This window comes from Zootoca vivipara, chromosome 1 (genome assembly GCF_965207765.1).
Source record: "Zootoca vivipara chromosome 1, rZooViv2.hap1.1, whole genome shotgun sequence".
Taxonomy (NCBI): domain Eukaryota; kingdom Metazoa; phylum Chordata; class Lepidosauria; order Squamata; family Lacertidae; genus Zootoca; species Zootoca vivipara.
The window spans coordinates 104,707,950-104,722,999 of NC_142582.1; the positions used below are offsets into that span (position 1 = coordinate 104,707,950).

Genomic DNA, 15,050 nt, shown 5'->3' on the forward strand with positions numbered 1-15,050 from the left:
TTCCAGAAACGTAAGGTCCCTACTATGGGGGTGGGGACCTTCAGGGTGCAATATCGAGGGCGAAAGCAACAATTGGACTTGCTGGTAGTTAAGGGCCCCTACGTTAGCTTACTGGGACTGGCATGGTTTGGACCTCTGGGGCTAGCCGTTACCGGGGTGAACCGCACTAGCTTACAAGTGGACGTGGACGCCATATGCAAAGAGTTTCCAGGGGTTTTCGATGGGGCATTGGGACGATATACAGGACCCCCCATTGCCCTACAGCTAGACCCCGCTGTACGACCCATCAGGCACAAGGCCCGCTGGGTCCCGTTTGCCCTGAAACCCCGCATAGACGAGGAATTGGACCGGCTCGTGGAGCAAGGAGTGCTGGAGCCGGTGCCCAACGCCCCCTGGGAAACTCCAATTGTCACACCCGTCAAGCCTAACGGTTCGGTCCGCATCTGTGCAGACTACAAATGCACCATAAACAAGGCTCTCACGGCCCATGCATACCCAGTGCCAGTGGTCAGCCATGTCCTCGCCACCCTGGCTGGGTCAAAAATCTTTGGCAAACTGGACTTGGCCCAAGCGTATCAACAGTTGCCTGTGGACGAAGCCACAGCAGAGGCTCAGACGATTGTGACGCACAGAGGGGCATTCAGAGTAAAGCGGCTGCAATTTGGCGTTAGCGTGGCACCAGGCATATTCCAGAATCTAATGGACTCTCTCCTTAAAGGGATTCCTGGTGTCACCCCCTTCTTTGATGATGTACTGATCGCCGGGCCCACACCAGAGGAATTTGAGGACCGCCTCCGCTCCGTCCTGCACCGTTTCCAGACGGCGGGCCTCAAGGTGAAGCGGGAAAAGTGTTTACTGGGAGTGCCGCAGGTGGACTTTCTGGGATTTAAGGTGGACGCAGAAGGGGTCCATCCAACCGGTGACAAGGTACGGGCCATTTGTGAGGCCCCAGCGCCCAAGAGCAAGCCCGAACTTCAGTCATTCTTGGGACTATTGAACTTTTACCATGCCTTCCTTCCCCATAAGGCAGCGGTAGCGGAGCCCCTACACAGACTCCTAGATAAAAGGGCCCCTTGGGTGTGGGGCCAGCGACAAAGGGCCGCATTCCAGGCAGTCAAGGACTTGCTCGTCTCGAACTCGGTCTTGGCACACTTCGACGAGAGGCTGCCAGTGGTGCTGGCATGCGACGCCTCTCCCTATGGCATCGGCGCTGTCCTGGGACACCAACTCCCGGATGGAAGAGAGGTGCCGGTGGCATACTTCTCCCAGACGCTTGCTGCAGCCGAACGAAACTACTCACAGATTGACAAGGAGGGTCTGGCAATCGTGAAGGGCGTAAAAAAATTCCATGATTTCTTGTACGGGCGGCCCTTTACCATAGTGACTGACCACAAGCCGTTGCTTGGCCTGTTTGCCCCTGAGAAGCAGACCCCCCAAGTGTTGTCTCCACGTGTCCTCAGGTGGTCAATTTTCCTTGCCGGCTACCAGTATGCACTAATCCACCGCCCTGGGAAGGCGATGGGCCACGCAGACGCCCTCAGCAGGCTACCACTACCAGAAACAGGCCCCGACCCAGCGCCTGCGCAAGAGGTTATGACCCTGGAGCTGCTTCCCGACCGACCCATTCAGGCACAAGAAGTTGCGCACCATTCCACAAAAGATAGGGTCATCTCCCGGGTCCTGGACTGGGTGTGGCGAGGATGGCCCAGCAGCAGCCCCGGGCCAGAATTCGCTGGCTACACAAACCGCAAACATGAACTGTCGGCCCACAAGGGGTGCCTGTTATGGGGAAGCAGGGTTGTTGTTCCCCAGCCCCTCCGCAAAAGGGTCCTCACAGCCCTACACGAGACACACCCAGGGGTAGTGAGGATGAAGGCCCTTGCCAGGAGTTATGTGTGGTGGCCGGGGATTGACAGAGAGATAGAGGCCTGGGTCCAACACTGCCAGACCTGCCAAGAATCCCGCCCGGATCCCCCAAGGGCCCCAGTCCAGCCCTGGGAGTCCACCCGACATCCATGGTCACGCTTGCACGTGGACTTCGCTGGCCCCTTCCAGGGAAAAACATTCTTCATAGTGGTGGATTCCTACACCAAATGGCTGGAGGTCGCACTGGTACCATCCACTTCTACGGCGGCAGCCATCCGGGTACTACGTAAGCTGTTTGCGACCCACGGGCTCCCTGACACCCTCGTCTCGGACAATGGAACCGCATTCACGTCAGAGGAGTTCCAGACCTTCACAGCGCAGAACGCCATCCGCCACATCCGCTCAGCACCATTCCACCCTGCCACCAATGGCCAAGCGGAGCGCATGGTGCGGACCACCAAGGACAGCCTCCGCCGCATGACACAAGGGGACTGGGAATACCGCCTTGCCGCATTTCTTCTAGCACAGCACAGCACCCCAAGCACAACGACGGGCCGGAGCCCAGCTGAATTACTAATGGGCCGGCGCCTTGCAACTAGACTGGACCGACTTCACCCCGACAGAGCTCAGGATGAGGTAGTGGTGGGGAAAGGCAGGAACCCCCGGACATTTGTGGCCCAGGACCCAGTGTATGCAAAGAATTTTGGGGCAGGCCCAGCATGGGTACCCGCCACAGTCACCAAGGTGACCGGTCCCGTGTCGTACGAGGTACTAACGGAAGGGGGGCAATGTTGGCGCCGCCACTGCGACCAGCTACGGCGACGATTCCCAGGAGGAACCCGGGAGGAGAGCGGGACAGAGGGGTCCCAAGGGGACAGCAGGGCAGTGAGGCCTGTAGAGCGAGAGGGGTGGGCAGAGGAAGCAGAAGCAGTAGGCACAGAGGGGCGCCCCGAGGCTGGAAGGACACCGGAACCAGAGCTACAACCTAGTGGTTCAGTGGCGCCAGACCAGACAGCCCCGGCACAGCCAGCAGCCTCGGAACACGAGCCAGAACCAGAACCCCTGACCAAGGAACACCCCAGGCCACAACGCACACGGAGGCGGCCAGCAGACCTTGGGGACTACGAATGCAACTTCCCGGGCAGGACTGGAACTTAGAGGGGAGGGGTGTTATGTACTGAGCTGAATCCTAGAACAATAGGATTCAGAATCAGCGGGAGCTACCCAATCCAACTCCAGGTGGAAGTGAATCCGCAACCTGATTGGCCTGCTGGAGCAGCCAATCAGGCGGCTGGCAGAAGTGAATCTGCTACCTGATTGGCCTGTAGGAGCAGCCAATCAGGCTGCAGGCAGAAGTCAATCCACAATATAATTGGCCCACAGGTGTAGCCCTGAAGTAGCCAATCACGCAAGGCCCATTGTGTAAATAATGTATATAAGCAGATGGTTTTGGGAAAAGAGCCATTCGTCTTCTCTTCTCCTCCTTGATGACTATGAGCTGAATAAAGAGCATGAAATTCACTCTTGACTCCGAGTATATTTCAGGAAGCCTCGTCATTTGTTGATATATCATATTTGAAGGAGGAAAAAGTACTTTTTTTGCGGAGACCTACAGTGAAGGCCACCAATGTAGCACCTTGTTTAAGATCTCACCTCAATCCTGGCCAGTTAAGGCAGTAAGTGGTTAGGAAAGCAAGCATAAACCTACTTCAGTCTCCCTGGGGAACAGAGGGTATTTCAAAGTTTGGATAGCCTGAGAGGCAGCCTAAGACTATACTGTGTCTCTTTGAAATGTTCTCCAAAACCACAGAAGCCAAATTCATTTCCACCATTATTTAACAGGATAGATGGCTGTGGTAAAGACCACCCGTGTGTGTGTGTGTGCGCGCGCGCATGTGTGCTAAGCGCAAACCAAAGCAAAGAAAAAAGCTGTAGACCCTGAATGAGTCCCCTGATACTAATAAGCAATTAAAACAATTTAAAAATAGTCCACACATTCATGAAAGGTACTTTCCTGCTTCCAGGGTTCTTTTCGGGGGGGGGGGGGTAAATGTATGGTGTGTACAAAGCCTCAGTGTATAGGAGAGCATGAGCACAATCAACATGATCAGCAGCACCCAGAACCTGGGAAGGCCAACATCCTCGCAGGAGGCCCACTGCCAATACTTAGAGCCTCCCGACCAGTTCATTCTTTTTGCTCTCGCTGCCTGTTCACCTGCCCTTTCCAAGCAAGTACTGTAAGCAGAACTGAGAGAAGCAAGGCTAAAATACAGTTACCTCCACACACGTGTTTTCTCTTCTCTCTCTCTCTCTCTCTCTCTCTCTCTCTCTCTCTCTCTCTGTAGGAAGTGGCACCAACTATGTCTCAAGCAGGGGAAGGGAGTGTCAGGCCTGTGGGGCGACTGCCTCCCTTGGCTTCTCTATCTGGCCCCATGGGGGTCTTCCTAGGCCACACTCCTTTGCAGGTCATGCCCCTCATCCATAGGCCACAATGGTCCTGCTCTGCACTCTCCTTGATTTCTTTTGCCAGGTTGGAATGTGTCATTGAACTGTGATAACATTTTTTATTTGCCTGGATGTATTGATGTGGGGGGGGGGGTCCTATAGAAATGTCTGCCTTTTGCTCAGCTAGAACATAGCCAAGGTTGCCCATGTGGGATGGTGGCCCTCAGGCTGAAAAGGTTCCCATCCCTGGCCTAGAGGAAGAGGCAAGCAAACCTGCAGTAGTAACAGCAGTGACAAGGAGGAAGATGTGGTGATGAGCGCACTCAGAGGATCTTCCCCAAGGGCTGCCCCAAACCTGGCAACAGCACTGCATTAAGCAATGCACAGTTGCTTGATGTTTTACTATGTTTTTTATATGCAGTAAGCCCCCCAGAGTGGCTGGGGAAACCCAGCTACCATAGATGGGCGGGGTATAAATATTATTATTATTTAATTGCATACCTTCCAACATTTCTCCAATGAAAATAGGGATGCCCTATTCCATTATTATTATTATTATTATTATTATTATTATTATTATTATTATTATTCCGCCTATCTGACTGGGTTGCCCCAGCCACTCTGGGCGACTTACAAGATGTATAAAAACATAATAAAACATTAAACATTTATAAAAACCTTCCCTTGACCAAACTGCGGGAGGCAGTGCAAGATGGTGCTATGGTCCATGGGGTGCTATGGTCCATGGGGTCACGAAAAGTCGGACACAACTAAACGACTAAACAACAAAAAAAACCTTCCCTATACACGGCTGCTTTCAGATGTCTTCTAAAGGTTGTATAGTTCCTTGTCTCCTTGGCTTGTAGGTTGCATGCCTCTATACCCTCCAATATTTCTTTGATGAAAATTGGGACATTCTGAGGAAAAGTGGGACATTCCGGGATCAAATCAGAAACTGGAAAATAGGGACACTTGGAGGGTCTGTAGTTGTCTTCCCTGCTTCTCTTTCTTTAGGATTACAAGGTACAGTGGAAGCCTTAAAACAATAGGGAAACTCAAAACGGAAGCCAAGTAGCACGTTCAGCTTCCAAAAATCATTCAAAAACCAGAGCAGTTACTTCCAGGCTTTTGGTGTTTGAAAGCCAAAATGTACAACTACAGAGGCATTTGACAACCTAGGTTCCAATGTAGCTCCATTTAGAACCAGAAGGTGGGGTAATGGTTATGGTGTCAAACAAGAACTGAGGAGACCTAGGTTCAAATCCAAAGTCATCTATGAAGCTCACTGGACAACTTTGGGCCACTCACTATTTCAAACCTACCTCACAGGGCTGTTGTAATGAATAAATGGGGTAGAGGGGAGAACCACATATACCAATCTAAGCTTCTTGGATGGGCAAGAAATTTTAAAATTGCATCTCCATAATCTACGTTACAACAGGCAGCAAACAGTGTCTTCTTACATCTGTGCTGAAGTCCCTAAAATAAATTCAGGGCTTCTACACCCTGGGGAAACACCAGCTACTTCATATGTATAGCTTCTTTAAAGGGGGGGTATTTTTATTAACATAAAACCATAAATACAAACAAAAAAGAAAACATAATCAATGTTACAAAACATAGCAGCAGTACATAGTTTCTATTTTCTACACAAATAGAGAGCAGATAATGCAGAAAAATAAAAGCAGCAAAACACATCATGAAAGCCAAATTTTTGCAGTTGGGTGGTAGAAGAAGTATAGTTGAATACCAGCCTAAATTAAAACCAGTGACTTGATAAAATGGTCAAATTTCACTTTGTATTTCAAACTGTAAGCAGAACCACAACCAACAACATCAACAACAACAAAAACCCCAAAAAAATCACCGACGGAACATTTTAAAATGAAAAGTATAATGCTGTGAGGAATCGATTGTAGTTTTAAGTCATAAATTTGCCAAAAATATAATTTCAAATTTTTATGAAAGCTGCATTCAGAAAAAAATAAATTAAGGGAAGTGTCAAATGCTAACATTAAGGTGACAGGGGTGTGCCTGGGTAATAGGATATTTTGAGCCTTTTATATTGAAATTTAAAAATAAAGAATCCCTTCTTAGTGGAGTTACATTTCCTTGGGACAGAGCCAGCAAGTCTTAAGCGGAGAAGAGCAGCTGGGGCAGTCCCAAATCCCAAGGCTCGCTACTAATCACTATGTCTGCCTGCCTGCACAGAGTATTCAATATTTGAATGTATGTTCTTTCTCTCCATCTAGCTGCCTAAGAATTAATGTCAGTCACATTAAGATATCTGAGTACAGTACCTTTATGCCCTGCCGTCCCAGATTTGTGGCCATGAAAACAAGCCATGGCCTGTCACCATTACGCTTGTGAGATTCAATTGCATACTGGCAAAGTCAGGTTGCACAATTAAAGTGGATTTGACGTTTTTGTGCAATAGGCCCGCTCTGCTTCTCACTCCTCCAAATCAAACTTTTAGTGGTAAGGAAAGGGACAGAAATGTGCTGGAAAGTGTGGGATAACCACTGTTTGGTTTGACGCATCTTCCCTGCAAACATTGTGCAAACAAACCAGGATGCATGTGAAATAAACAGGTCATCTGGAAGTGACTCATATCTTTAGCCTCTTCCACACTTCTTACCTTTAATTTACAAGGGGAGCAGTAGCTCTGGTGCTTAAAACTTACCCAGCTGGTAGCTTCTGCATGGTAGGTATCTGTCTTCCTCTTAGTGGGCTATCTCTCTCTGCATTGCCCATTCTTTTGAGAGGGGAGCGTCCTGGGGGCTGGAAGGCAGCCACAGGGCCAGGAGGATGATACTCTTGTTCTGGAACCACCTCTTCACATCGAGAGCCTCTGAAGCCTGAACGGCAAATACAAAGCTGGGGGCGGCTGCAGGATCCTTTGTTCTGGCATGGAGGGTCACATACAGCTGAAGCAACAAAGAAGAAAATTAACAGATGGAGGCAATCCTAGCTTGCAATAAACTATGTGTTCCCCAGAAGAACCTCTTACCCTGTCTCACTGCACCCATGGAGACAGGTAACAGACTTTCTCTTTCAGGGTGAAATTTGCTGGTTCCTGCCTTTTCAATACAGTAGTACCTCTGGTTAAGAACTTAATTCGTTCCGGAGGTCCATTCTTAACTTGAAACTGTTCTTAACCTGAGGTACCACTTTAGCTAATGGGGCCTCCCACTGCCGCTGCACCCCCATCGTGCGATTTCTGTTCCTATCCTGTTCTTAACCCGAGGTACTATTTCTGGGTTAGCGGAGTCTGTAACCTGAAGCGTCTGTAACCTGAAGCATCTGTAACACGAGGTACCACTGCGAAAAAATCAAATGCTGGTTCAATCTCATCCCTTTCCCCCTACCGTACTTTCAGGTAGGCTCTCCAACTTCTGATTTTTTCAAATTGCCAAATATAAGTTTCTCATTTAAATATCATTTGTTGCATTATTATTCTTTCAAAGGATAATCACATCAGTAAAACTGCATCAGGGGTGACAGAATTATGAACGTGGGTTTATAACAACACCAATTGATGTGATAACATCAACCAATTGGTACTGTGCACAACTGACTAGTGCTGCAAATCCACAAGGCTATTTTTTTTCTAAGTTTAACCCTGTAAAGAAAATTGTTTGAACCAAATGTGGTGAGTAGCCCAAGAATGGAATGAGTGGCTCAAATAATATACAGGTAGACATAGTCACCAAATGCTTCAAAATGCTAGCAAAGCTTTGTTTGACATTTAGTGACTCTCAAGTAAGAGGTTATATTGCTTCTTGGTTAAATTGTTTCCTCAAATGTAGCATCTGAATCGGCAACACTTTGTCAATTTGTTAGTCCTTAAAGGTGCCACAAGTTTTTAAAACTTCTGTACTGTACTTCCTTATTCAGGAGGCCATGAATACAGTATCCCTGTTGACAAGCAAGGGAGTAGCAGTGGATCGCAAGACCTGCAAACTTGCACAGGCAGAGATTAAGCAATAACCAGGTCCTAGGGCAGGGCCCTCCAGATGTTGTTGGAGCCCAATTCCCATCATTCCCAGTAGTCCAACAACACCTGGATGGCAAAAGGTTCCACACCAGTGTCCTAGGTGGGGATCCTGTGGCTCCTAGGCACACTCTGCAACCCCCCCAAGGCACTGCCGCAGACCAACAAGCTACAAGTCCACCTGACACTCCTCCACCACTGATCCAGGACACCTGTGAGGCTGCTTCTGAGCAGAGAACAATTAGCTCGCTCCCCTCTAAAAAAAAGCTGACTTTTGTGCTGTTTCCTGACTGGATTATAAAACAAAATTGGCTCCTGATAGTTTAAGAAGCACGGGGTCCCCAGTGTGTAATAATTAGCGGTGCACTGCTTTTCCTCCTCAGAATTTCCTGCTGAAGTTGATGTACTGTAATTAGTAACATACATAGACCGTGGGTGGATTTTGGGTGCAAAGTTAATGAACTGTGGCTTCCAATAATTGCTGAAGAATTTGAGTGTGGTGACTTCCGAATTAGCTGGTGTAAGGAGCACAAGAATCCCCCTCATTGGATAGGACAGCTTAGAAACCCCACCCCCAAAGTATATGGGAAGAAACAAGATATTTGATCATATATACACAGGCAATAACTGTGTTTGTTTGATTTTTACCTATCAGATTTTCCACAGAAAGGGTAAAGTGGATTAAATTGGGAGAAATACAGGCTGGCGTTTTGATGCCAATGACACTGTGTGGGCACTGAGATTAACTTGCATGCATGAGGATCGCACAATAAACACACATGCAGAAACTGGAAGCTGCAATCAGGTTTCCCTGTCCACAGGTGGATAAAGAAGGTATGAAAAAGTGTTGAGGGAACAATTAAAACAACACTGCAGACAAGAAAGGGGAGCGTCCATGCATAATGATTTTATGGAGACAGATTTAAGGATTTACTATGAAGCAGCTACCTTTTGTTGGTTAAAAGAATGGTGTTTTTATACAAAATACAGATGCGTTGGATTTGGAAGGGTATGACAATGTATTTGGATGGCACGCATATTTATGGTATGACAAGGTCAAAAATCATAAAGGATTTAAAAAGCATGTAATTAGAAAATCTTTGTTCAATGTTTGGATTAAGTATAAAGATTTATTAGAAAGGAAAACACCCCTTTGGATTTCACCGTTAGAAGCAAAGGCTCAAAAGAAGTTAAATATGGAGACCAGATGGCCAAAATATAGAGATATTCTGGTGGAAGAAGGAGACCAGTTTAAACTAAAGACATATGAACAGTTAAAAACTAACTTGGATGACTGGCTCCAATACCATCAGATAAATGAATTGTATAAGACGGATAAGAAAAATGGTTTTCCATTAGAAAAGTCCAAGTTGGAGATGGAATTATTAGAGCCAAAGACAAAAAATCTCTCCAGAATGTATAGTTTATTGCTGCAGTGGCACCCGAAAGATGAACAGACAAAAAAGGTTATGATAGATTGGGCAAAGGATGTGGGACATAATATTATGATGGAGGATTGGGAAAGGTTATGGAAGAAGAACATGAAATTTACTGCATGTACTGTTTTAAGAGAAAATATGATGAAAATGACGTATAGATGGTATTTAACACCAGTAAAACTTGCTAAGATTTACCATAATCAAGACAATAAGTGTTGGAAATGTAAAAAGGTGGAAGGAACATTCTATCACATGTGGTGGACTTGCCCATTAGTTAAAGATTTCTGGGAAAAGATTTATAATGAACTGAAAAAAGTGTTGAAAAACACTTTTATTAAGAAACCAGAATCCTTTCTATTGGGCATAGTAGGAAAAGAATTGCCTATGAAAGATGTCAATTTGTTTTTATATGCCACAACTGCAGCCAGGATACTATTAGCAAAGTATTGGAAGACACAGAAGATACCTACAGTGGAAGAATGGCAAATAAAGATGCTGGACTATATGGAACTTGCTGATCTGACCGGAAGACTACGCGACCGGGGAGAGGAGAAGGTGGAAGAGGAATGGAAGAAATTTAGAATTTATTATAAAAAATATTGTAGAATTGATGTATGAGTAGAATTATAAGCGATTGTGAAGTTGCAGGTTAAGAAAATAAGTGAGATATAATGGAAAAAAGGCTAGCATATGATAATGAGTTGTAAAATTTGAGAAATAGAACATGCCAAGAATGTTATGCAATGAACCGCTAGAAGGTGGACTCGGGGAAGTCCCCTACTAAAATGAGAAGAAAATGGAACCTATATGTTGTTGTAGTTTTTTAAATTTTTGTCTTTTTCTTTTTCATTTTTGTCTTTTTTAATATGGATGTTGGGACCCAGGTGGTGCTGTGGTTAAACCACTGAGCCTAGGGCTTGCTGATCAGAAGGTCGGCGGTTCAAATCCCTGTGACGGGGTGAGCTCCCGTTGCTTGGTCCCAGCTCCTGCCAACCTAGCAGTTCGAAAGCACGTCAAAATGCAAGTAGATAAATAGGAACCGCTACAGCGGGAAGGTAAACGGTGTTTCCATGTGCTGCTCTGGTTTGCCAGGAGCGGCTTTGTCATGCTGGCCACATGACCTGGAAGCTATACGCCGGCTCCCTCGGCCAATAATGCGAGATGAGCACGCAACCCCAGAGTCGGTCACGACTGGACCTAATGGTCAGGGGTCCCTTTACCTTTACCTAATATGGATGTTATAATAATGTACAATTATATGGATGTTATTCTTTTCTTTTTATAAAATTTAATAAAAATGATTTTTTAAAAAATGATTTTATGGAGACACGGTTCCTGGTTTTTCAATTCTTCTTTGGTGATCACTCATAGCCAAGTAAGAATGTCTTCCATGAATGTGGTCTTAACAGTTTGTCTGTAAGTGGCTGTGCAGGTCAGTTCTGGTTTTTCAATACGTAAATAGGTGGACAGAAAACCTCCAGCAAACCAGCAGACATCCTGGAAGGACATACTAAAATTGGTGGTTGTGAAAGGAACATCCAGCCATATCCTGAGGTAACTTTTATTATGTGAAGCAGGAACTTTCCTGTTTATTGTTTGTTGGTTTTAGTTTCTTTGTTACTGTTGGCTCATGTCATTTTCTGGATAGGAATGCATCTCAAAAAATCAATAAAATATTCTTTTTAATAAAATAAATCTCAACCTGAAATATACTTTGGTGTATTTAATGTGTGTTAGTGTCATGGAATGAGCTTAGCAGAAGTTAGGGCACATACCATGTATCTTGTAAAGCTAGAGCCCATAGCTTTGACTAACACTCAAATGTTGCTATATGCATATTGACCCTCAGGAAACAGGCTAATAGTTATTGGTCATTGTATTTCAGTTCCCACATTACAAATAATTCATAAAAAGACCAAAGAATTCTACCCATGATGTGGCATTCACACACACACACACACACACACACGAGAACAGAAATGAGAGATCCAGCCCTCACTGGAAAACCCCGGTGGTGTGAGAGAGAAAGAAATGTAGAGCAGAACACAGAAATTAAATTAGAACATGGAATGCAGTTTTTGAGGCACATATTCAGCTTTGGAGCTAAACTCTTTCCCCTGTCTTAATACCGAGTCCTTCAAAACCTGAGCTCAAATTCGCTTGGGTTGTGGCTTCATTCAAAGACTCTCAAGTCGTCCCTAGATCCAAGCAACAACTTTAGCTAAACTACAGTGAGCCTTCTATGAGTGGGATTCACAAAGCCATTTGAAGTGGTTGGATATTCAGCTCATATTGAAAGGAATAAGATTTAGACATGTGAAACAACATGCTTCTCCCTTGTGTAGCTGCAAAGATTCCAGTCACTGTGCTGCCTGCAACCTAAAAGGCCTAAGAAAAAAAGTGGGAGGGGTGTGCTGCTAGGGGAACCAAAGAGTATTTACACTCATAAATTATTAGCCTCTTGCTTGAAAGAAAGACAGAATATCTTGACCTTGAGGCCCAGCTGAAATTTACCATCCCCTGTCTGGAAAGGGGTTGTTTTTTTTAAGGGTCTTTTGACACAACCCTTTTAATTAATCCATGCAAACAACAGCCTACCACTTGAAAAGTCACCAGGAGTCCCAATGGCCAAGAGCCCAGGTCTGAAAAAAGCATTTCTTTCGTTCCCAGAAAAACCTTTAATGAGAGAAAGATGCTGCCATTCCCGGCCTGGCGGGATGTTTTCAGACACTGTCTGGCAGCTCAGCATGCTCTCTACTGTTCAGCTTCTGAGACAGTGAGTCAATCCTTGGCCCCGTATTCCAGAGCACAGAGTTAGTCAGCTTCTCAGGAGTAATCACATTAACAACTGTAGAACCTGGCCTACAGTAAACATGCTGAGACAGCCTGGTCGCCACTGAACATATTGGAAGTTCCTGGTACCTGTTTTCCAGCGTACCACCATCAATATACTTAGTGCTGAGTAAGTAGTTCCACCAGTGAAAGGATTTCTGTTTGCACTACCAAACTTTCCCCTCTCTCCTCCTCCTGTGCACCCCTAAATTTGTTTTAGGGCTTTCCTCCAACCCTCTGGAACAGATTTGGGGAAAGTGCTGGGCATGGAGGGGAGTACCATATGTAAATAAAGCAATTATATATTGAGATACTAAGTCTTCAGTGTTCTCATCCAAAGAAAACTGAACCTGGTAGCACTGCCCCTAAACCTTCTCACCATTTGAGGGTGTGCAATAGTTGTGGCTATTTTTCATGCCTCAAAATAACCAAATATAAAAGTACTGCTGAGGAACAATCACATGTTCTGGAACATCCTAGGCCAGTTATCACCCAGTCTCAAACCTTTCATTCTCCAGCAAGGTGATTGAGTGGGTGGTTGCTGAACAACTCTAGGCATGTCTGGATGATGCAAACTATTTGGATCCCTTCCAGTTGGGATTCAGGCCCCATCATGGGACAGAAACGGCCTTTGTCGTGCTGGTCAATGATCTCTAGTGGGCTAGGGACAAAGGTGAAAGCTGTTTCCTTGGTTCCCTCACTGCGAGAAGTGAAATTACAGGGAACCAGGCAGAGGGCCTTTCGGTAGTCTCACCCACCTATAGAATACCCTCCCAGCAGGTGTCAAAGAGTTAAGACATCTGAAGGCAGCCCTGTTTCGGAAAGCTTTTAATGTTTGATGGTTTCTTCTTCTTCTTCCTTCCCCTCTGTATTTTTCCTGGAAAACATCCAGAGTGGCTGGGGTATTATTATTATTATTATTATTATTATTATTATTATTATTATTCAAGGGCAATTGTCCTTCTTAACTGGATGGACACCTGATGGTCACCACCTGGTGAGGGGAAAACACTGTGTGGTGATTCTGATACACTTTCTCATTTCTAATTAGCTTGCAGAGAAAATATCACACCTTATGGGAGTCCCAGCTATGAGGAACTATGGTTCAAAGTTTGTACAGTGCAATTCTAGCCATGTTTACTCATGAGTAAGTCCTATTTAATTCATTGGGGCTTACTCCCAGATAAGTAGTATAAGGATTGCAATCTAAGTCTTACTACTGAGTTCCGCTTTCTATCACTGGCTGACATTAAATATCAAAGTTGGTTCTAATAATGTATTAGATGCCTAGTGATTTTTAAATATACATCTAGCTGAGGAATATACTGTTTTAACATTTTCATTTTCCTTCCCTTGAACAGTGGGACTTTCTGAACAGTCTTTGTCAAGGTCAGTTCACTTGGAACAACAGCATGCTGAAGACCCAATGTGTTTTCATAATACAGTAACTTCTTTATTTACAAACATACAGATTAAGTAATCAGCGCTAGATTCACAAAAATCCAACCGTCTCTCCACAAAACCATCTCCATTCCATCCCATGCCTCTTAGGACAGGGGGTAGCCAATGTGGCACCCTCTAGATTTTGCTAAATCAGAACAATAATCCTTGACTGTTGCCGATACTGGCTGGGACTGATGGGAGTTGTAGTCTCAACTTCATCTAGAGGGCACATTGGCTATCCCTGTTTTAGCAACTCTGTCAGAACCAAACCACCACTTCTTGCTCTTCTTCTTGCCCCTGTTCCTCACACTCAGTCCAGACAACTCAGCACCACCATGTTTAGACTTCTCTATAGCAAGAACCTACAAGACAGTTCAGTGGTTGGCTACAGCACCTTGGAAAGCTCCAAATGTGCAATTACTGTAACTGCAACACAGGGCTCATCCAGACTTGCTTTTGTGCTGCGCTTTCCAGACACAGGTCTGCACTTTAAAGCTCCATGCCCGAGAGTTGTTTTCTGTCCCAACACTTTTTCCACATTTTACCACTGAATCAAAGCAAATGGCAATCTGCAGAAAACCCGGTTGCTATTTGCTCTAATTCAGCAGTAAAGCGTCAAGACAAATAACAACTATCGGTCACAGAGGTTTAAAGTCTTGTCCTGTGCCTAGAAACATGGCACAAAAGAAGTCTGGATGAGCTCAAAGGTCACATTCACACTGTAAGACATCCTGCCTAGTTTTTGGCTCTTGATCAGTCAGAAGGCAGGACAAGGAATAAGGATCCAGCCTGTGTTGGAGGGGGTAACACTCCCCCTGAAGACACATGTTCATGGTTTGGGAATGCTCCTGGACTCAGCCCTAAGCATGGATGCTCAGCATTCAAGATGATCTTAACAGGTTGGAAAACTGAATTTCTATGGGGACAAACATAAGGCTCTACACTTAGGCCAAGAAGGATGTTGACAAGCTAGAACGTGTGTAGAGGAGGGCAACCAAGATGATCAAAGGTCTGGAAACCAAGCTTTACAA

The 15,050-nt window shown here is 45.5% G+C and overlaps 1 protein-coding gene across 1 annotated transcript in view; it reads right to left on the reverse strand.

Moving 5' to 3' along the window:
• Positions 1-15,050, reverse strand: part of LTBP2 (latent transforming growth factor beta binding protein 2) — a 137,836-nt gene that overhangs the window by 102,978 nt on the left and 19,808 nt on the right. The window contains exon 3 of the mRNA XM_035108559.3: positions 6,995-7,238. Within this exon, the coding sequence (XP_034964450.3) occupies positions 6,995-7,238 (244 nt within the window). The remainder of the gene's footprint in view (positions 1-6,994; positions 7,239-15,050) is intronic.